We start from the raw sequence: 16,746 nt of genomic DNA, 5'->3' as shown, positions 1-16,746 counted from the left end.
TAGTGTGTGTTTATATTGTTTTTAACAGAGGGCTCAGGCCAGCCCCAGCTTAGCCGAGTGTTTCAGGATGTTCCGAAGCGGAGAACCCTCTCCGATACAACCTCGCACACAGGTCTGTCCCCTTCACACACAGAGACTCGAGCACGTTCTGTCTGTGTGGCATGTTTGTGTCGGGGTAAAATGTATACGTGTGTGTGTGTGTGTTATTAATTTGCACGCAGGCATACAGTTACAGTATAAATGTGTCTAGAAGGCAACCGCTCATACCACAGTCACAGCGGCTTACGTCAAAGGAAAGCCAGCGTGTGTATTTAGGGAGTTTATTGCTAGTTGTTATTCTGCGGGGAGCCTTTTTACTGTATGAACTCTGTAGCTTGTGTGCATGTGTGAAATCCAAAGGCACCAGGGAAACGATGCTACTCTTTGGTCTTAGCTGCCTCGTGTAGCTCAATGGTGGAGATGGTTTCTTTGTGCTATGCAGTGCTGCAATTATATTATGTCCAAATGGCCTCTATTGCCAGCCTACCTTTACCTGCAATGTAGCTCATTTTTCTACATTCTCGTCTGGCCAGACATGTCATCTCCCCCTTTCTCTTTCTCTCTTCCCCTCTCTCCAGGAAGCATCACAGCACGTGTCCGCACCCCAGAGTCGGGTTCAGACGAGGCCATTAAGTCTATCCTGGAGCAGGCCAAGAGAGAGTTGCAGGTGCAGAAAGCTGGTGAGTTGCTGCTTCTCTCTGATCGATTGATCAATTAAAAGAAATACATCTCAAAGTATTGAAGATGATATGTTGTGGCTGATGCATCTGATGATGGCATTCTCTTCCTCCCTCGACAGACCTGTCCCACACTCCCTCCTTGTATGGAGGACTTAAAGGAGGCGGCGGTGGGGTTATGGGTGGAGGAGGAGGAGGCGGAGGAGGAGGGGGAATGGGCGGCGGTTCGGACGAAGCAATCCGTTCCATTCTGGAGCAGGCTCGCAGAGAGATGGAGGCCCAGCACGCGTCTCTGGAGCCCATCCTCAAAACATCCTCCTCGTCCTCTCTGTCCTCATCGACCTTCTCCCACAGGGACCTCCTGGGCTCTCCGCTCACCGCCCCGCTTCCCCCGTACAATCCCTTGGCCCTATCCCTGAAGAAGCTCCCCACCTCCGCCCCCTTCCTGTCCTCGCCCTCGTCCCCGTCGCCCATCCTGGACTTCAGCTCTGGCGTGAAAAGAGAAGGCAGGCCGGCGTCTGGCATGGAGTACTCCGATGGCACTCTGAGGCTGGGCCGGAGCTCCGAGGGGTCGGCCCGTTCGGGCGGCGGAGTGGGTCACTGGCGGGAGCAGTGGTGGAGCAACATGCACCAGGAGCCCCGTAGAACGATACCCACGCAGACCCACGCAGAGGAGAACCACGGAGCCCTGGAGGATTCCAAGGAGGTGAGCAGAGGGGCAGGGCCTTGTCGAGAGCTGGGCTGAACTTAACACAGGAAAGCTTGACTTTACTGTAAATAACGTAAATATTGGTCATTGCACGTACTCCTACGGGCTGGGGCGGCACCTGTCAGACAGCAGTGACAACACAGAAATGTGTGTGGGGAGGAATTAATTGGCATAGTGACTAAATTGGGGAGAAAAAGGGGGTAAAAACGTATTGGCTACTCTAAATAGGGTTGTTCTAAAAATAATTAAAACAACCCAGCATGCTAGTGGTTCTAGATAGCAATATCTGACCCATATTCTGTGATGTTAATGTGTGTTTTAGGGAATATTGTCTGACAGCCTGTCTCGGCCCAAACCATGGAGCAAGTTGAACCAGAGAAGCAGAGAGCCATACCTCCGGATGCAGATGTGGCTCAACGGAGACCAGGGACAAAACACTCCCACGCAACAAGCGCAGAACCAAGGTAGGGGAAACCATCCAGCCATACGCAATCATCCCATCCAAACCTGCTAGTAAGAGTATGTATATGTCCCATCCAGCTGTATTTTATTGGGATAATACTTAGCCACATAAAAACCACCATCAAACCATTAAAGACTCTCAATCTGATCTGATTTCCCAAACCACCTCACTTTGACACGAAACATTAACAAACATGGAGATATATTTTCACGCATTTCACAAGTTGTTTTTATTTTTGCCTTTTTGTATTCGACCTTTTTTGTTATGATAAAAAGGTGATTCAAACCGTGTGTACTTCTTAGCTTGCTTAACAATGCTGAAATACACAGCTGCTCCCTTTTGGTATGCTAATTGACAAGGAGAAACACTGACTTAATTAACAAAACAAAAAAATAAGACTTTACCTGCCGATTGCCTTTGAGAATATGCTTGAATAATTTCAAAAAAACAAATGAATGAATAAATTAGCTTTAATTGCAGGGGGAATAAAAGTTGTCAGACTTGCATCCTGTAGGCTTTGGATAAAAGCGTCTGCTAAATGACTAATGTAATGTAGGTGGTTTTTATGAGGAAACGAACAATCTAATACCCGGCATGAATGAAACGGTTGGATTTGATGCAAGCCGTAAACACATACACATGCACACAACCCCCTGGCTGATACTTTGAGCGTGGCTGTCGGCTAGTCGCCTCTGTCACCATGTCACACATGCCCCCCCCTCCTCTCATCCGTTTTCTCATCCCACCACCCCCTCCTCCTCCCTTTACCCCATCCCCCATCCCCAGCGCTGTGGCCATGTCAGCCAGCAAGCTGCTGGTTTGTCATGTCATAGACAAGCTAGTGTTGCAGTGCCAGATGGCAGCTATGCATGCGTGTGTGTGTGTGTGTGTGTGTGTGTGTGTGTGTGTGTGTGTGTGTGTGTGTGTGTGTGTGAGTGTCTCTCTCTCTTTCTCTCTGGGGGTGTAAACAGCAGCTAATGTACACTGACAGCTCCTCATGACTGCTCTCTTCCAGCCTGCTGAGCTGCACAACTACTGTGTAGACAGAGGGGGAGATGAAGGGATGCGAGAGGCTTTCACCCAAACTCAAGGCCTCTGCTCCTTTTACTCCATTTGCCGTATAATAGGAAGCAAATTTGTTATGAAGTAGTAGGAGCCGTGTAAGAGCACCCCCTCCCCCTGCATGCGCACACACACAGACACAGACACAGACACACACACACACACACACACACACACACACACACACACACACACACACACACACACACACACACACACAGGCAGAGAGCTAGTTTAAAGAGATAACATCATAGGCATGGGCTTGGATAGCTGTGTTGTGAGTTTTCTAATCAATTTGACCTTTTGTTGTTTGTCTGTCTCCCGAACCAGAGGGTACCCCCAAGACCTCGGCAAGCTGCAGCCCTGCTCCAGAATCCCCCCTCAGCTCAGCGGAGGAGTCCATCAATGGTCTCGGGGGAGATCCTCTCACTTCCCACTCCTCTGGTCTCAAGACCCACTTTGAAGAGCCTTCGGGTAGGGAGTCCCAGCACGGCACGCCCCTACCTGTACCCGCTCTACCCGCTCCCCACTCGGCCCTCAGCGTCCAGGAGATGGTGGCCATATCTCCCGAGTTGGACACTTACGTCATCACCAAGAAAGTGAAAGAGGTGCTGACCGACAACAACCTCGGTAAGGATTTCATATATCGGCATATCCTATCTTTGACTTCAATCAATTTTCAATCAATTTTAATTTGGTACACTTTGTCATAGTGTCTCCTTCACATTTATATCACTTATTATTTATTTCACAGTTACTGTGCCAGTTATTCTGTTCTTGAATCAGCACTTCAGGTTGACCTTTACACCACCTCTCTCTCTCTCTCTCTCTCTCGCTCTCTCCAGGCCAGCGTCTGTTTGGTGAGAGTATCCTGGGTCTGACCCAGGGTTCTGTCTCAGACCTGCTGGCCAGGCCCAAACCCTGGCACAAGCTCAGCCTGAAGGGCAGGGAGCCCTTCGTCCGCATGAAGCTCTGGCTTCAGGACCCACACAGCGTTGAGAAACTCATGGACATGAAACGCCTGGAGAAGAAAGGTATGTGTGACTTTAAAATTATTAGAAAATAACAACCCAGCTTGCAAAAGTACTTAAAACAAATATCAAGCCTGGAGAATACAGGTGCATAGAGATGGCATAAAAAAAAACAGCCACGTTGTAACATAAAGCACAAGAAGCCTTTTTATTAATATTGTGTGCACGTATGAACACACAATATCCTTTGCAGAATGGGATCACATGTGCAAATCCCAGTCATCCTCATAAAGATGTCGGTACCAATCACAACCACAGACATCACAGACTGTATTAGATGTGACAGATAGAGGGCCGCCAGGGGTGTGTTTACTCACAGTCATCAGGACTCCTCTTCATCATCGTCACCATCGACCTCTTCATCATTATAATCACTGTCCATAAGCATGTACATATATCTCTTTGTTAGCCACTAGCCCTCTCCACTCCTCTGCTGAAATGTCATTCAGTTCCGCTTGTATAGTATGTGGTGGATTAAGAATTGGTAAAACCAGGTGGTCTCAACTTCCCAGCTGACTTGGAGTGTGACCTCTGTCCCTGTTGAAGCATGTCGAGAGCACGGATGGAATGCACATGATTGAGTCTACTAATAGGCACTAGCATCCAGGATCCGTTTACACTCTTGATATCGCAAACGAGACACAAGGGTGAAAAAGCATAACTGACCTTACACCACTGTCTAGGGGGCACTCATTCTCCATTCAACTTAATTTGTGTTCATTGACCCCAAAGTAATTAATCCAAAGAGCACTGGGAACAGTCCTGGCCAGTAGCAGAGCCTGGAGGAAAGGCATAGATCCAGGCTAGCGAAACTGTATTTGAACTCTCACCCATGTGGTCGAACCCTGGAAGGCAGCACACGACTTTGTGTGTGGCCTAACCTTGCTCTGGGCGCCTCCTATTCTCCGGTAATATTAGTATGTCTAGCGGCGTTTATTGGGATTTAGAGAATGTCAACCACATGAAAGGATGCCCATGAGCTGTTCACTTTGAATGGTGTGGATCTTCCATTGTTACATGGAGGAAATGCCAAAGTCGGCCTATAGCTCCACCTAGTGGCTATTCAGGGCGCCAGTACAAAGATGTTCACACCATGTTTTCCCCCTAGATAGAGTTTTGACCTTCTTGCATTAGCAATCTTTACCATGTTTTTTTCCCCCCACATCACGATTGTCTGATAGAGGTTTATTTTATTCATTGCTGACTTGGCCTGTTGTTTTGTTTTGTCTTTGTCACCCCTCAGCATACATGAAGAGGCGGCTAAGCTCATTGAGTGACAGCCATTCTGTGGACGGTAGCCTAGCAGGGCCAGACTTCCTGCAGGGCTCCCAGAGTCCTGTACATCAGCACCTGAAGAAGCAACGGGTGGTGTTGGGCCCAGAGGAGAAGGAGGCGTTGAAAAGGGCCTACCAGGAGAAGCCCTACCCTTCCCCAAAGACCATTGAGGAGCTGGCTTCCCAGCTCAACCTGAAAACCAGCACCGTCATCAACTGGTTCCACAATTACAGGTATAGAGTACATCCAGTCAGCAACACACACACATCAATGACATTTTATCTTTTGTAGTCAGGCCTACTCTTACTGGCTATGGGGTAATAACAGAATTCTCATGTTGTCTTCAGTTTGTAGTGTTCAAAGTTCATTGAGAAAATGACATAACCTTTTCAAAGGAATTTGAACTAAAAGTCTATCACGTTGTAGATGGAATTATACCCGATGGGTATTCCTTTCACAAGATGAAACAATATTACTTTATTGGTTGTAGCAGTTTGCAGGCTGCAATAGATAGAACTGAGTTTTTACAATCGTTACCATACAACTCTTTGTTGTAAAGAGTGAAACGTCAATGATTTCTCAGTCACTGCTATCTGCAGACTGTTAGCTTTAGTTTGAGCTGAATGAAAATGGAGCTCAGTGACGTGGTGAATAAAGTTGGGTTAATGTAGTCGCGTATCGTTTCACAGGTCACGTATCCGGCGAGAGCTCTTCATAGAAGAGATCCAGGCAGCAGGAGGTGCAGGGCCTGGCAGCGAGGGGGGCTCCCCGTCCCTCCGCGGGTCCAAATCTGGAGAGGCGGACAGCTGCGATGGCACGGAATCCGACGGCACGGTGGAAATCCGCCACGGGCTGTCCACCGGCCTGGAGGAGCACAGAGGACCTTGTAAAGACCAGGACATGATGGTGGTCGAGTCTGAAGCGGGAGCCTCGGTCAACTCCCCTGTCCCTGAAGACTGCACCACCTCAGGCTCAGCTGGGCCAGGCTCCAGCTGTGGTGGGCAGGGTGGACCGGGGCTCTTCGGCCTCTCCGAGGCGTCCTCCTCTGGCTCCGGCCCCAATAATAGCACCCCGGCCTCTGGGCCTGCGAGGAACCCCAGGGACAACCACCTGCGGAAGAAGAAAGCAGCCAACCTCAATAACATCATCCACCGGCTGGAGAAGGCTGCCAGCAAGGAGGATCCTTCAGAATGGGAATTCTAGCTCCCTTGGGGATGCACCTCCCACTCCTTAATCCCCCTGACCCCCGACTTCTCATAACCTCACGACCTCTTAACCTTGGACCCCTCCTGCTCGGCTCCGTTTAGAGAGCGGAGCACAGCCAAAGTCAAGCTCAACAGCCATTTTTGTTACACAAGAAGCTTTCCCCCAAATAAAAAAGAGGAAAGAAAAAAAACAAAGAGTGGTTGACGAACCCATACGAAAAGAAGATAATACTGAATACTAAGAAGAACAAAATAAGAGAACGAAAGTGTTCTCTGTCTTTTTTTTTAAAACTGAGTTTAGTTTTTTTTGTACTAAGAAAAAGCACTTGGCCGTCCTGCTGGCCTCTGGCCCTGCTGTATCTCCTCCTATCACCAGCCACTGGTGCACCAGACTACTTAGTCTGGTTAGTCCTGAGCTGGGGGTCTGACCCACAGCTGGGCTTGAAACATGGACTCGGTAACGCAGGCAAAGGCCTGGCTGACACAGCAGCTGTCAACAGTGATTAGACACTGGTCGATGATCAATAGAGACAGGAACTCTCTTGGCAAGACGTCTCTTTCTCAAAAGGAGATGATTTGTTTTTCCTTTCCCGCTCTCCTTCACACCTCCCAAGTGTCCACAGACCTCCCCTCACTCAGTGAGATGCCTCATTTTTCACACTGTAGAGTGACTGTTACAAACCCTTTGCCTTTTTCACTCACTGCGTGTGTGTATGTGGTTGTGTGTGTGTGTGTGTGTGTGTGTGTGTGTGTTTGGGGCCGTGTCAGTGTGCACGCACCCAAGTGGGCGTGTATGATTTCTTCTCAGTGGCAGCATGATATATATATATATATATATACGTATATGTATGTATATATGTGTGTATAAATATATATGTATAAATATATATGTATAAATATATATATATATATATAACTCCTACACTGAAGAGTGGTTGGAAAAAACCTAGTCAGCTATGCTGCCACGGTTACTGATGTAAGAATGCTGAACTTTGACCTGTTGTTTCCTGTATCCTATCCTGCTGACAGCCATGTGATGGCCAGAAGGATGTGTAAACTCCTCACAACACTCGCACTCATCTGCCGAGGAAGGAACCAAGGAAGGAACCCTCTTTTTCTGTCTCCTCAAGCACTTCCTTAAAGGATGAAGGATGATCTCTTCTCTGTTTTTTAAACGAAAAAAAATATATATAGCAATTCGGTTGCCAATAAGAGATTGCACAGTCTATTGACTCTAAAGAGTACAAAATAGGGAATTTTAGGATGCATTTTTTTGATTAGTACAAAATAAGAACAGAAAATAACAAATACTGATGAGTTACGGTAAAAAAAGAAAAGAAGGAATAATGTTGCGTTGTTCAAATACGATACGATTAATTCAATGAAAACCACGTAGTGCTGTAGCTGTCTGACATGGTGATGATTCTGTACGCGTGTCTCTTCGTTGTTTTCGGTTCGTGCGCGCGTGCACAGCTTGGCCCAGCACTGGACCTGCTGGGACTATTCGTGTCGCCGACATATTGTCTCTGTTGTTCACACGACACATCTTTTGTAGGCCAAATCAGGAAGACTGTATGCATATGTGTGTGTATTTTTATTTCTTTTGTGGGTACGTGCATGCAAAAAACGTGTATGCATTTGCATACGTGTACGACGTGTGCATCCGGGTTGAGGTCAATTCACTTTACCGTCTATCTATTTTAGGGCTCAGAAGCACAACGGTCAAGAAACCTCGGCTGTGATGTGATTCTGATCTGTACTGTATTGAAAAGCAGTCTCTTTTTTAGCTGAATGCTGAATTGTGTTTTCAGTACACATTTTTAACCCATTAAGACCGGGCAAGCATCTGTGTCATTTTAGATTTTAACCACTTTAACCATATTTTATACTTTGGCTATTCAAAAAATAGCATATCTACTACATCTGCTAGTTTTTAAGAATTATGAAAATGTGTATAAATCTTTGAATATGTCTATTTTTTAAAGCAAACATTTTTAACTCAAATCTACAAAATATTTTGAGATGGGGGGGGTCCGTGGCTAAATGCATTTAATTTTGGGGGTCCTTGACATGAAAAGGTTTTGAGCACCACCGATATAGCAACATAGGTTTTTTTTCCAGAAAACCGACATTTGTAGAATCGGCCTCAGGTCTTAATGGGTTAAATGAATTGCCTGGCAGGTGAATTCACCCCCAACCCTCAGTGTGAGTAGTTACAGCTCTCCTCCAGTCTTTCCTGTATCCAGGGATGTAGGTCTTCTGCATTAAGTTCTACTGTATACACACACACACAAAAAAAACTAAACATAAGGCATATCACCTCCTCCCCTCTCCCACACGAGCCCTCAGTGCCTGTCAGCCCACTGCCTCCCCTCTATATATATATATGTGTGTGTGTGTGTGTGTGTGTGTGTGTGTGTGAGAGTGTGTGTACATGGACATGTCCATATATGCATGTGCATAAGAGTATGTGATTGAGGAGTGTCTAAAGAGTTTCAGATGAGTGGGGTCATATTTCGTATCTACTTGCACACACTACTAGTGCACAAACTGCCACCCACTTCTTTAAGCTGTATGATGCGTTACCCATTATCATTAATCTTCTCACAGAGTAGTGTAATACTATGATTTACTGTAGCTTTGGTTTTATTGCTATGTTGCATTTATAGTTTGGATTTTATTCTGCTTATTTATAGGTGCTGTATTTTTTCATTTAATGTCTTATCATTTGAGTTGTTTATTTTGTAAGGGATTATACTGTACCTGAGGGCAAGTAACATTTTTATTAGACTTATAGACTGCCGGCAGTATTGGTTAATATTTACAGAGATGTACTAGTTCTCATTTGTTTGTATATTCATGGATCCTAACGTTTTAGTGTCATTTCAAATAGTGTTTGTAAAATGTGTTTGCTACCGTACATGCTCCCAGAGGCATCAAGCTTTTACCACCACATTATCCCTACTAGCAAGTTGCTAGCTGGAGAAATCAAAGGACATATCAAGAAAGCAACATCACTGAATATCTGAGAACATAGCTCTCATCCAGTAGCCGGACCTCTGCTTTTCCTGCTCTATGCGTTTTGGGCTACTTCTTGGGCAGGCCAATTGTTAATTGTAATTGAAATGAACTTGTGCAGCTTCCCTTTCTGAAGATAGTTTGCCTGTAGAAGAATCATGTTCATATAATTAGTTCAATGTGTTTCCCTTAGCACCATTACCAGAACGCTTGTACACTTTTGTCAAATAGGTCAAATGAAATTATCGAAACTTGAGATCACAAGTTAACTTGAAAGCGGTCATATCTGCCAAATTGAGATTAGAGAAGTATACCAGCTAGCGCGTGTGCTACGCCAGATCGTATGGAGATAGCCAGTCTATGATTATGCATAATCTATATAGCAGTCCATGATAAAGCACTTATGAGGATCGTTATTGAAGACTTACCCAGGACAGGGTCTGTAAACACTACACTAGAGTACGCTCCCAGGATTTCTGGGAAATGTATGCCTTTAAATGTGGTTCTGAACCAAGCACAGACTCGTATCCCATCCTAACACTAAGAATACAATGACAAAATGGCTGCGCCCATGTTTTTATACTATATCTGATCTTTTATCCAACAGCTCCTATTCATGCGTTTTCATAGCAGTGCCACAGGTAACTGTATGACAGACAAGCCCATCCTCAAGCCCCAATAATTCTCTATTTTACCCTTCCATTCACATCCAGGTACACTGACAACACGTACAAAGATTGTGTTTTGAATTTCACCACATTGACTAAAATATGAAATCAGATTAAATCCGATTGCATCTCCAATGAAAATTTCCCATATTAGGATTGTCTTCATCCTGTTGATGGCTGATGTAAAACATTGGTTGTCTGCAGAGTACTGAAATCATATCGCCCTCATTTTGGACTGTTTGGAATGGACAACAGTGTGTTTTGTCGTGACTAATAGCTGCTGTACAGAAAAATAGCACTTATCCCATTACCCATTTTATAGTCAGCTCACTTAGACCATGTGAGATCATCACATTTGTGCCTTTAACTGCCAAGCAGGGCACCAAACTAGTGATGTCATTAGGAATAGATTTAAATTGAAGCATCCTTTACACCCAAGTTGTTTCTATCCCATGCTGAGGTCTACTTTACAAAGTTAGTTCATCTACCCCCACATGATGGTACTTAAAAGGTCACAGCCCATAACGTGCTCCTCTAAGAGAGGTTCGTGTACTGCTAGAGTACAGGAAGTCAGTATGATGGAAAAAGGGTGCAGATAGTATATCTATAGCCTTTTGAACAAGCATAATCTTATGATGGACTCGCAGCCATGTTTGGTCTTGGTCATAATTCATGAAACTTCTGTATGTTTTTTAGTTTAGTTTTTGCATATATATATATGTATATATATATATGTATATATTTCATTTGTTTGTTTTGTCCTCTTCACCCCCCATGGTGCATTTCTTATGTCATACTTGGCTAACTAGCAGTGAAAGGCCAGTGCATTAAAATGAAGGAGGAAGCATGCAGACAACGGCGTACACTGTAAGAACACTGAATTTATTCATAGGGCATTTTGTATTTTTCTGTTTGCATCATGTTTGCTGTGACGTTAAGTGGCACTACAGGTCTTGATTCGGGTTGTGTGCCAATTTACTAAGGCTATCTGAAAAACGATACCTGTAAATACAGCTGGTCGAGTAGCTATCGATTCAATACTGTCACAGAGAATGCTTTGCTTTTGTCTGAAGGCAGGAGGAGGAGAAGGGACGATTCAGGACTTTTCCATGATCCACAGATATTTTTCTACAAATTTAAATCAGATGATTCTATACACTGTTGAATAACATTGTAAAGGTGTAACAGATGCTGTATATCATATCAATGTTTTCTGAAGTTGTAAAGCTTTACTGTATGATCTGTTGAAGTAGTGGTTATTCATTTAGACGTGTTAGGTGTACGTTAATGGAGCCCGAACAGCAGCACTGGTCACCATATTCAGGAAACGGGGGGAAAAGAAAAAAAAGAAAAATAAGAAGAAAAACCTCAGATGTTTTTTGTAATACCTTTAGAATATATCGTATGAAGTGGGTTTTGTAAGGAAACACTTTCTGAATCAATGGTGCTGTATGCACACTCAGTAATACATACACACGTAATATACAGCACAATATACTCATCCTTTAAATGCCCCTATGTGTGCTCTTGGATTATTTAAACATTTCTCTCATCTCTCATAATTGCCTACATCATAAGTCTTAAACTCATTCCTTGGATAGTTGGATCCCTTGACTTCTGTTATATTCTACATAGCTACCCTTAGGGCAGTTCAGTATGTGATTAGATACTGAGATCAAATCTTATAACAAGAAATGTAATAAAAAGATTTAAAATATGAAATAGTTACATTTAAGAGGGAGGTGAAAAGCCAAGTAGAGAAGAATAGTTATCCACTTAAGTTGCAAGATCTCTGATGGTTTTTACTCCCGTTGCTACCTAGCACCACCGCTCAGTTTCTCATCCATAGCTTATTACCACAGTGTAGTCTTGACAACCAAATGACTTGGGGAGATCTCTGTCCCCTTGGAAAGCTTTAAATATGCTTGTTGAGGCTTTAGCAAGTTCAGAGTGCGTTGAGATAAGTTCAAACCAGTCAACAATGTGGAAGTAATAATTCTCATAACTTCTCCCACAGATTTGCGCGAGTGTGCGTGTATGTGTGTTGTTGTAGTACAAAAGGCTGCATGACCATAAAGGGATGGTTACGTTGTTTTTTTTTAAAGTTGTTTCCCCAGCACTTCTGTCACTCCTGAGATTATGTTTCTCCTTGGGGGTTCCCCTGTTTCATTTCCCTTATGTATCATTGTTTCTTTATCTTTCTATTTACTAAGTGTATCATGTTGTTTGTTCTCAGCACTGTAAAACAGTCCCCTCTACAACATTCAAAAGCAATATCACTGTATGAAAACGTTCACTATGTATTTGTTATAATTGACATTTGATTCATCATCATTATTATTCACTTGCACCCTAGGTGTGATAATTGAAGTAAATCTCTTTTATACAAATACTAATAGTGTGGTGTGGTACATTTCTTTGATTCTTTCTTTTTTGTCCTTTTTAATGCAATGAGTTTTTTAAAGATATGCTACATAAAGTCAGGTTTTCTCAGAGAAAGAGAGAAGTCAAGGTTGAACAGGGATGATTTATAGGGGGTGATGGTAGTAGTGACAGAGTGAGTCATCCTTCAGAGGACTTGATGCTGATGTTGGACCAGTGTTTACGGCTCTTAACAGGTACGTTATTTGGGTGGGTAATAAATGCAATAAGCTTCAATTGTCAAGGAATTTACTGTATCTTGTAAGGTGCATTATGATCGCACGGGTTGCAGATGATACAGTTGATGGTGTGTGTGTGTGTGTGTGTGTGTGTGTGTGTGCGCAATCCCTCCTTCCTCTCCCTCGGCAGGCCGCTATGCGGAGCTGCAGTTGGAGTTCTCGTCCGCGGTGCGGACCAGTGCCGAGCAGAAGGAGCTGATCCTGAAGCTGGAGCATGACCTGAGCACCGTCCAGTCCATGTCCTCCCTGCCACGCCCCGACGCCGAGGGGTCCGACCTAGGCAACATGGATGGCATCCCTGAGCCCGTTAAAGAAGCCACTGCCATGTTCACCGGTGGGTGCTGCTGCTATAGGACATGGTGTTAGTTAGATCACAATGATGTAGAAAGGATAAAAATGAGTTTTACAAACGACGGAGGTGAATTATTAAACGTTCTTAGTAGAACCCCCCACCCTCCCCCCAAATTCTCATACCACCTCATGGCACCTCATCTACCTAGCTGAATAAAAATAAAATGTATACTGCCGCACATTCCTACCTCTGAAAAGTTGATAAAGCCAATGTTCATCAGGGTCTCAACTACCCACCTGCCATGAAAGTCATCTTCAAGGAAGACCTTTTCCACAACATCTCAGTGTGTGCTCTTAATATGTGCTTCAGGTCCATTGGTAACTTCTAATCCTGAGCTGCCCCAAGGTCAGATGGACTCTCTGCTGTCCATCATCTCCAGCCAGAGGGAGAGGTTCCGTTCCCGCAACCAGGAGTTGGAGGCCGTGAGTCACAGTCACACACATTGTTGCCTTACCCATAACGCCAGGCCGACGTCGTCATGATGCATGTGTCCTTCACTGTGTTTGTTCCCTCACAGGAGAGCCGCTCCGTGCAGCAGACCATGCAGGCCCTTCAGAGTGAGTTGGACAGCCTGAGGGCCGACAACATCAAACTTTTTGAGAAGATCAAGTTTCTGCAGAGCTACCCCGGCAGAGTGAGTGAACTCTCTATTGCGTTGTGTTAATGTTTGTGATGATAAGAAGCCAAAGTGGTTAACCAAAACCTTTGTCTTTGATGTTTCTGTGTACTGTAGTCTGGAGGTAGCGATGACACAGTGATGCGCTACTCCTCACAGTACGAGGAGAGACTGGATCCTTTTGCTTCCTTCAGCAAGAGGGTGAGGACCATTTGCATTGTACACATTGCAGCTCAAAGCAACACATTTTGATACAGCAAAAATAACAATAATGAATTGCCAGATTGAATTGCCAGACTTTATAATACGACTTCTTATAATACAAAATTATAAATTGAACATATGAATGAGATTTGTTTTTTAAACTTTTGAGATTAGTCAGATTACTGACATGCAGTCACAATGCTGCCAACAATGTGTTTTATTGAGATTATGTATTATCTGCTCGTCTACAGGAACGTCAGCGCAGATACTTGAGCCTCAGCCCCTGGGATAAGGCGACTCTTAGCCTGGTAGGCAGCACACACACACACACACACACACATACACACACACACACACACACACACACATAGGACACCATATTTATCAATGTGTTTACTTCTGTAATCCACCCACGTTTGGATTTCAGGGTCGTGGCATTCTGTCCAATAAGATGGCAAGGACCATTGCGTTCTTCTATACTCTGTTCCTGCATTGCTTGGTGTTCTTGGTATGTCTCCTTTTTAAGATCGTTTGTATCCTAACGTACTTGGGGTTCAATGTGCTCATAGCATAAATGCATCGCTTGTAACCGTTGTTTTCTTATAAAAATAATTTGCCTTCATTTAACTCAGGTGTTGTATAAGACTGCTTGGAGCGAGAGCATCGGCAGAGACTGCACTGCATTCTGTGCTAAGAAGTGAGTTGGAAAATCATTTCCCCAGTTGACAGTTGACCTTATTATCGGTGTAATGTGATGTATTATATCATTTTGATGCTTACTAACTGCAACAGGGTCTGATAACAAATAATTGTCTAAAATGTTCCCCCTTTGTCTTTGCTTTTCTTATTTCTTGTTCTATTTTCTGTGCCTACCTCCAGATATCAGGATCACCTGCACCGTTTCCATGAGAAGGACGACCACCTCTAAACTGCTTCTGACTGTGATGTTATCGGGTCCCAATGATACAGGACTCTGAGTCATCTCTGAGTAAACAGAAGAGAGAGGACAACATTGTTATTATAACCCACCTTTTGTGATTAGAGCAGAAACACAACCCTCATTCCCAGAGGGTTTCTATTTAAGCTTGGGTTGGGTTGGTAAGGTTTACCTGGGATTCTGCAGTAGCTAATGTATTCCACTAGTGGGCAGTGTTTGGCCTTTCAGTTGTTAATCACAAAGTGGATTCACCTTGAAAACGGTTTTCATGTTATTCATTCCCTGTTTGAGCTTGATCTTGATCTTGCAGAGCTATTATTATACATCTAGCCCAGTAACACTCTTAGATTAATTTACTTGAAAGGCAATCATATAAAACGGTAGGTGTTGGGGGTGTGCTGTTGTAGCAGAACTTGATTTATGTTTAGTTTCAACTTCAACTTCTTGCACCAAAGAGACCATTACTCTGGTCTTGCTAGAAATATTTTTCTGTTCTAACTGGAATCTTTAATGAAGGAGAAATAATAATTAGATTGTTGGTGGTATGGTATGTTGACTGAACAGTGTGCTGTAAAAACATACATGTACAGGTAATTAGTTTACAGAAGATTTAAACATTTAAAGAGATTAATGTTGATGGAATAACAAATTAAGTAGTTTTCGTTTAGTTTTTTATTCCATTAAAAAAATGTTGGCCTAACTGAGATTAATCGTATGAGTTAAACTTATATTATGATGGACAGTCCCTGTACAGACACAGTTTACGTCTTTTATTATATTCTTAATGTTTGCATATAATTTGTAGCGGTTGGTAGGAGCCATGTAGTTAGTACTGATGGTGCGTAAACATTCATTTGCTCTCCAGACAGATGAGCCACCTTAAGCTTAAGATGGGTTTAACCGTATATACTAATGATACTGATTGTTTCTGAGTCATCCTTACAACCGCTCCGTTTATGACAAAGCAAACTTACCATGCATGCTTACATGTCCCATTAATCCTATTTACTGGTATTTTAAATATATTCCAAATAAAATCTATGCATCATTTCCTCTCGTTTACTTTTTTCCCCCAGGTTGTATAGGTTTGTACTATTATACATTTACTAGACAAAGTTCAATATTGACTCGACACAGGATATTGACTGACACAGGATGTGCTATGCCGGCGATAAGCAACTTTATTGTTATCAGCGTGGATACAAAGCACATTGAGCGGAAAGGGACCTGATAAATTGCTGACCCAAGATGAAGATGGTGGCATGTCTGACTAATGTCTGGATTGAGAAGCAGATAGTGATAAAGAATGTGATTAGTCGCGTCATAGTGGTCCCAGTGCTGGCTGGCTGTGTCTAAGTATGACTGAATTAGATTGTATTATTCATGAGTGGACTCCCTTAAAGAACTCCTCAGTGCATAGCCTCTCAGTCAGCCATTAAAAAGTAACGAGACGGAGGCAGACCACAAGTGTACACACACACACACACACACACACACACACACACACACACACACACACACACACACACGCACACGCGCCTCCTCCTTCAGTTAGCCCCACCCCAACCTCATTTATCCTGCAGTCAGAACAGACCCTCCAGGCTTTTATCAGTACAATTTACTCTTTCATTATATCCCCCAGAGCTCCATTCACCTTTCACCCCTCCGTTACATCTGTTAGCCTACACACATTCACACACATCCCTTTTACCTGCTAGTGACCCCCCCCCCCCCGCCCCACACACACACACACACACACACACACACACACCATCTCTTCTCTCTTGTCTCCATCCATGAGCTTCCTCCTCTCTTCCCAGTTAAATATCA

The 16,746-nt window shown here is 43.8% G+C and overlaps 1 protein-coding gene across 2 annotated transcripts in view; it reads left to right on the top strand.

Annotated features, from left to right (window-relative positions):
• cux1b (cut-like homeobox 1b) overlaps positions 1 to 15,966 on the top strand; it is a 68,252-nt gene extending 52,286 nt beyond the window's left edge. Inside the window, exons 15-22 of one of the 2 annotated variants that reach the window (XM_080428167.1) lie at positions 12,938 to 13,141; positions 13,469 to 13,581; positions 13,677 to 13,793; positions 13,893 to 13,976; positions 14,231 to 14,287; positions 14,407 to 14,487; positions 14,612 to 14,676; positions 14,859 to 15,966. In XM_080428167.1, the coding sequence (XP_080284293.1) occupies positions 12,938 to 13,141; positions 13,469 to 13,581; positions 13,677 to 13,793; positions 13,893 to 13,976; positions 14,231 to 14,287; positions 14,407 to 14,487; positions 14,612 to 14,676; positions 14,859 to 14,907 (770 nt within the window). In that variant the 3' untranslated portion in view covers positions 14,908 to 15,966. Of the gene's footprint in view, positions 1 to 617; positions 720 to 838; positions 1,423 to 1,747; positions 1,890 to 3,280; positions 3,581 to 3,795; positions 3,985 to 5,224; positions 5,490 to 5,945; positions 7,365 to 12,937; positions 13,142 to 13,468; positions 13,582 to 13,676; positions 13,794 to 13,892; positions 13,977 to 14,230; positions 14,288 to 14,406; positions 14,488 to 14,611; positions 14,677 to 14,858 lie in introns of those variants that run through there. The other variant, XM_080428166.1, reaches the window with a different exon arrangement.
• The last annotated feature ends 780 nt before the right edge of the window (positions 15,967 to 16,746 follow it).

The sequence above is a fragment of the Gymnoscopelus braueri genome, assembly GCF_963280865.1.
Source record: "Gymnoscopelus braueri genome assembly, chromosome: 5".
In the NCBI taxonomy this organism is placed as follows: Eukaryota; Metazoa; Chordata; class Actinopteri; order Myctophiformes; family Myctophidae; genus Gymnoscopelus; species Gymnoscopelus braueri.
This window is presented reverse-complemented; position numbering and strand designations above follow the sequence as displayed.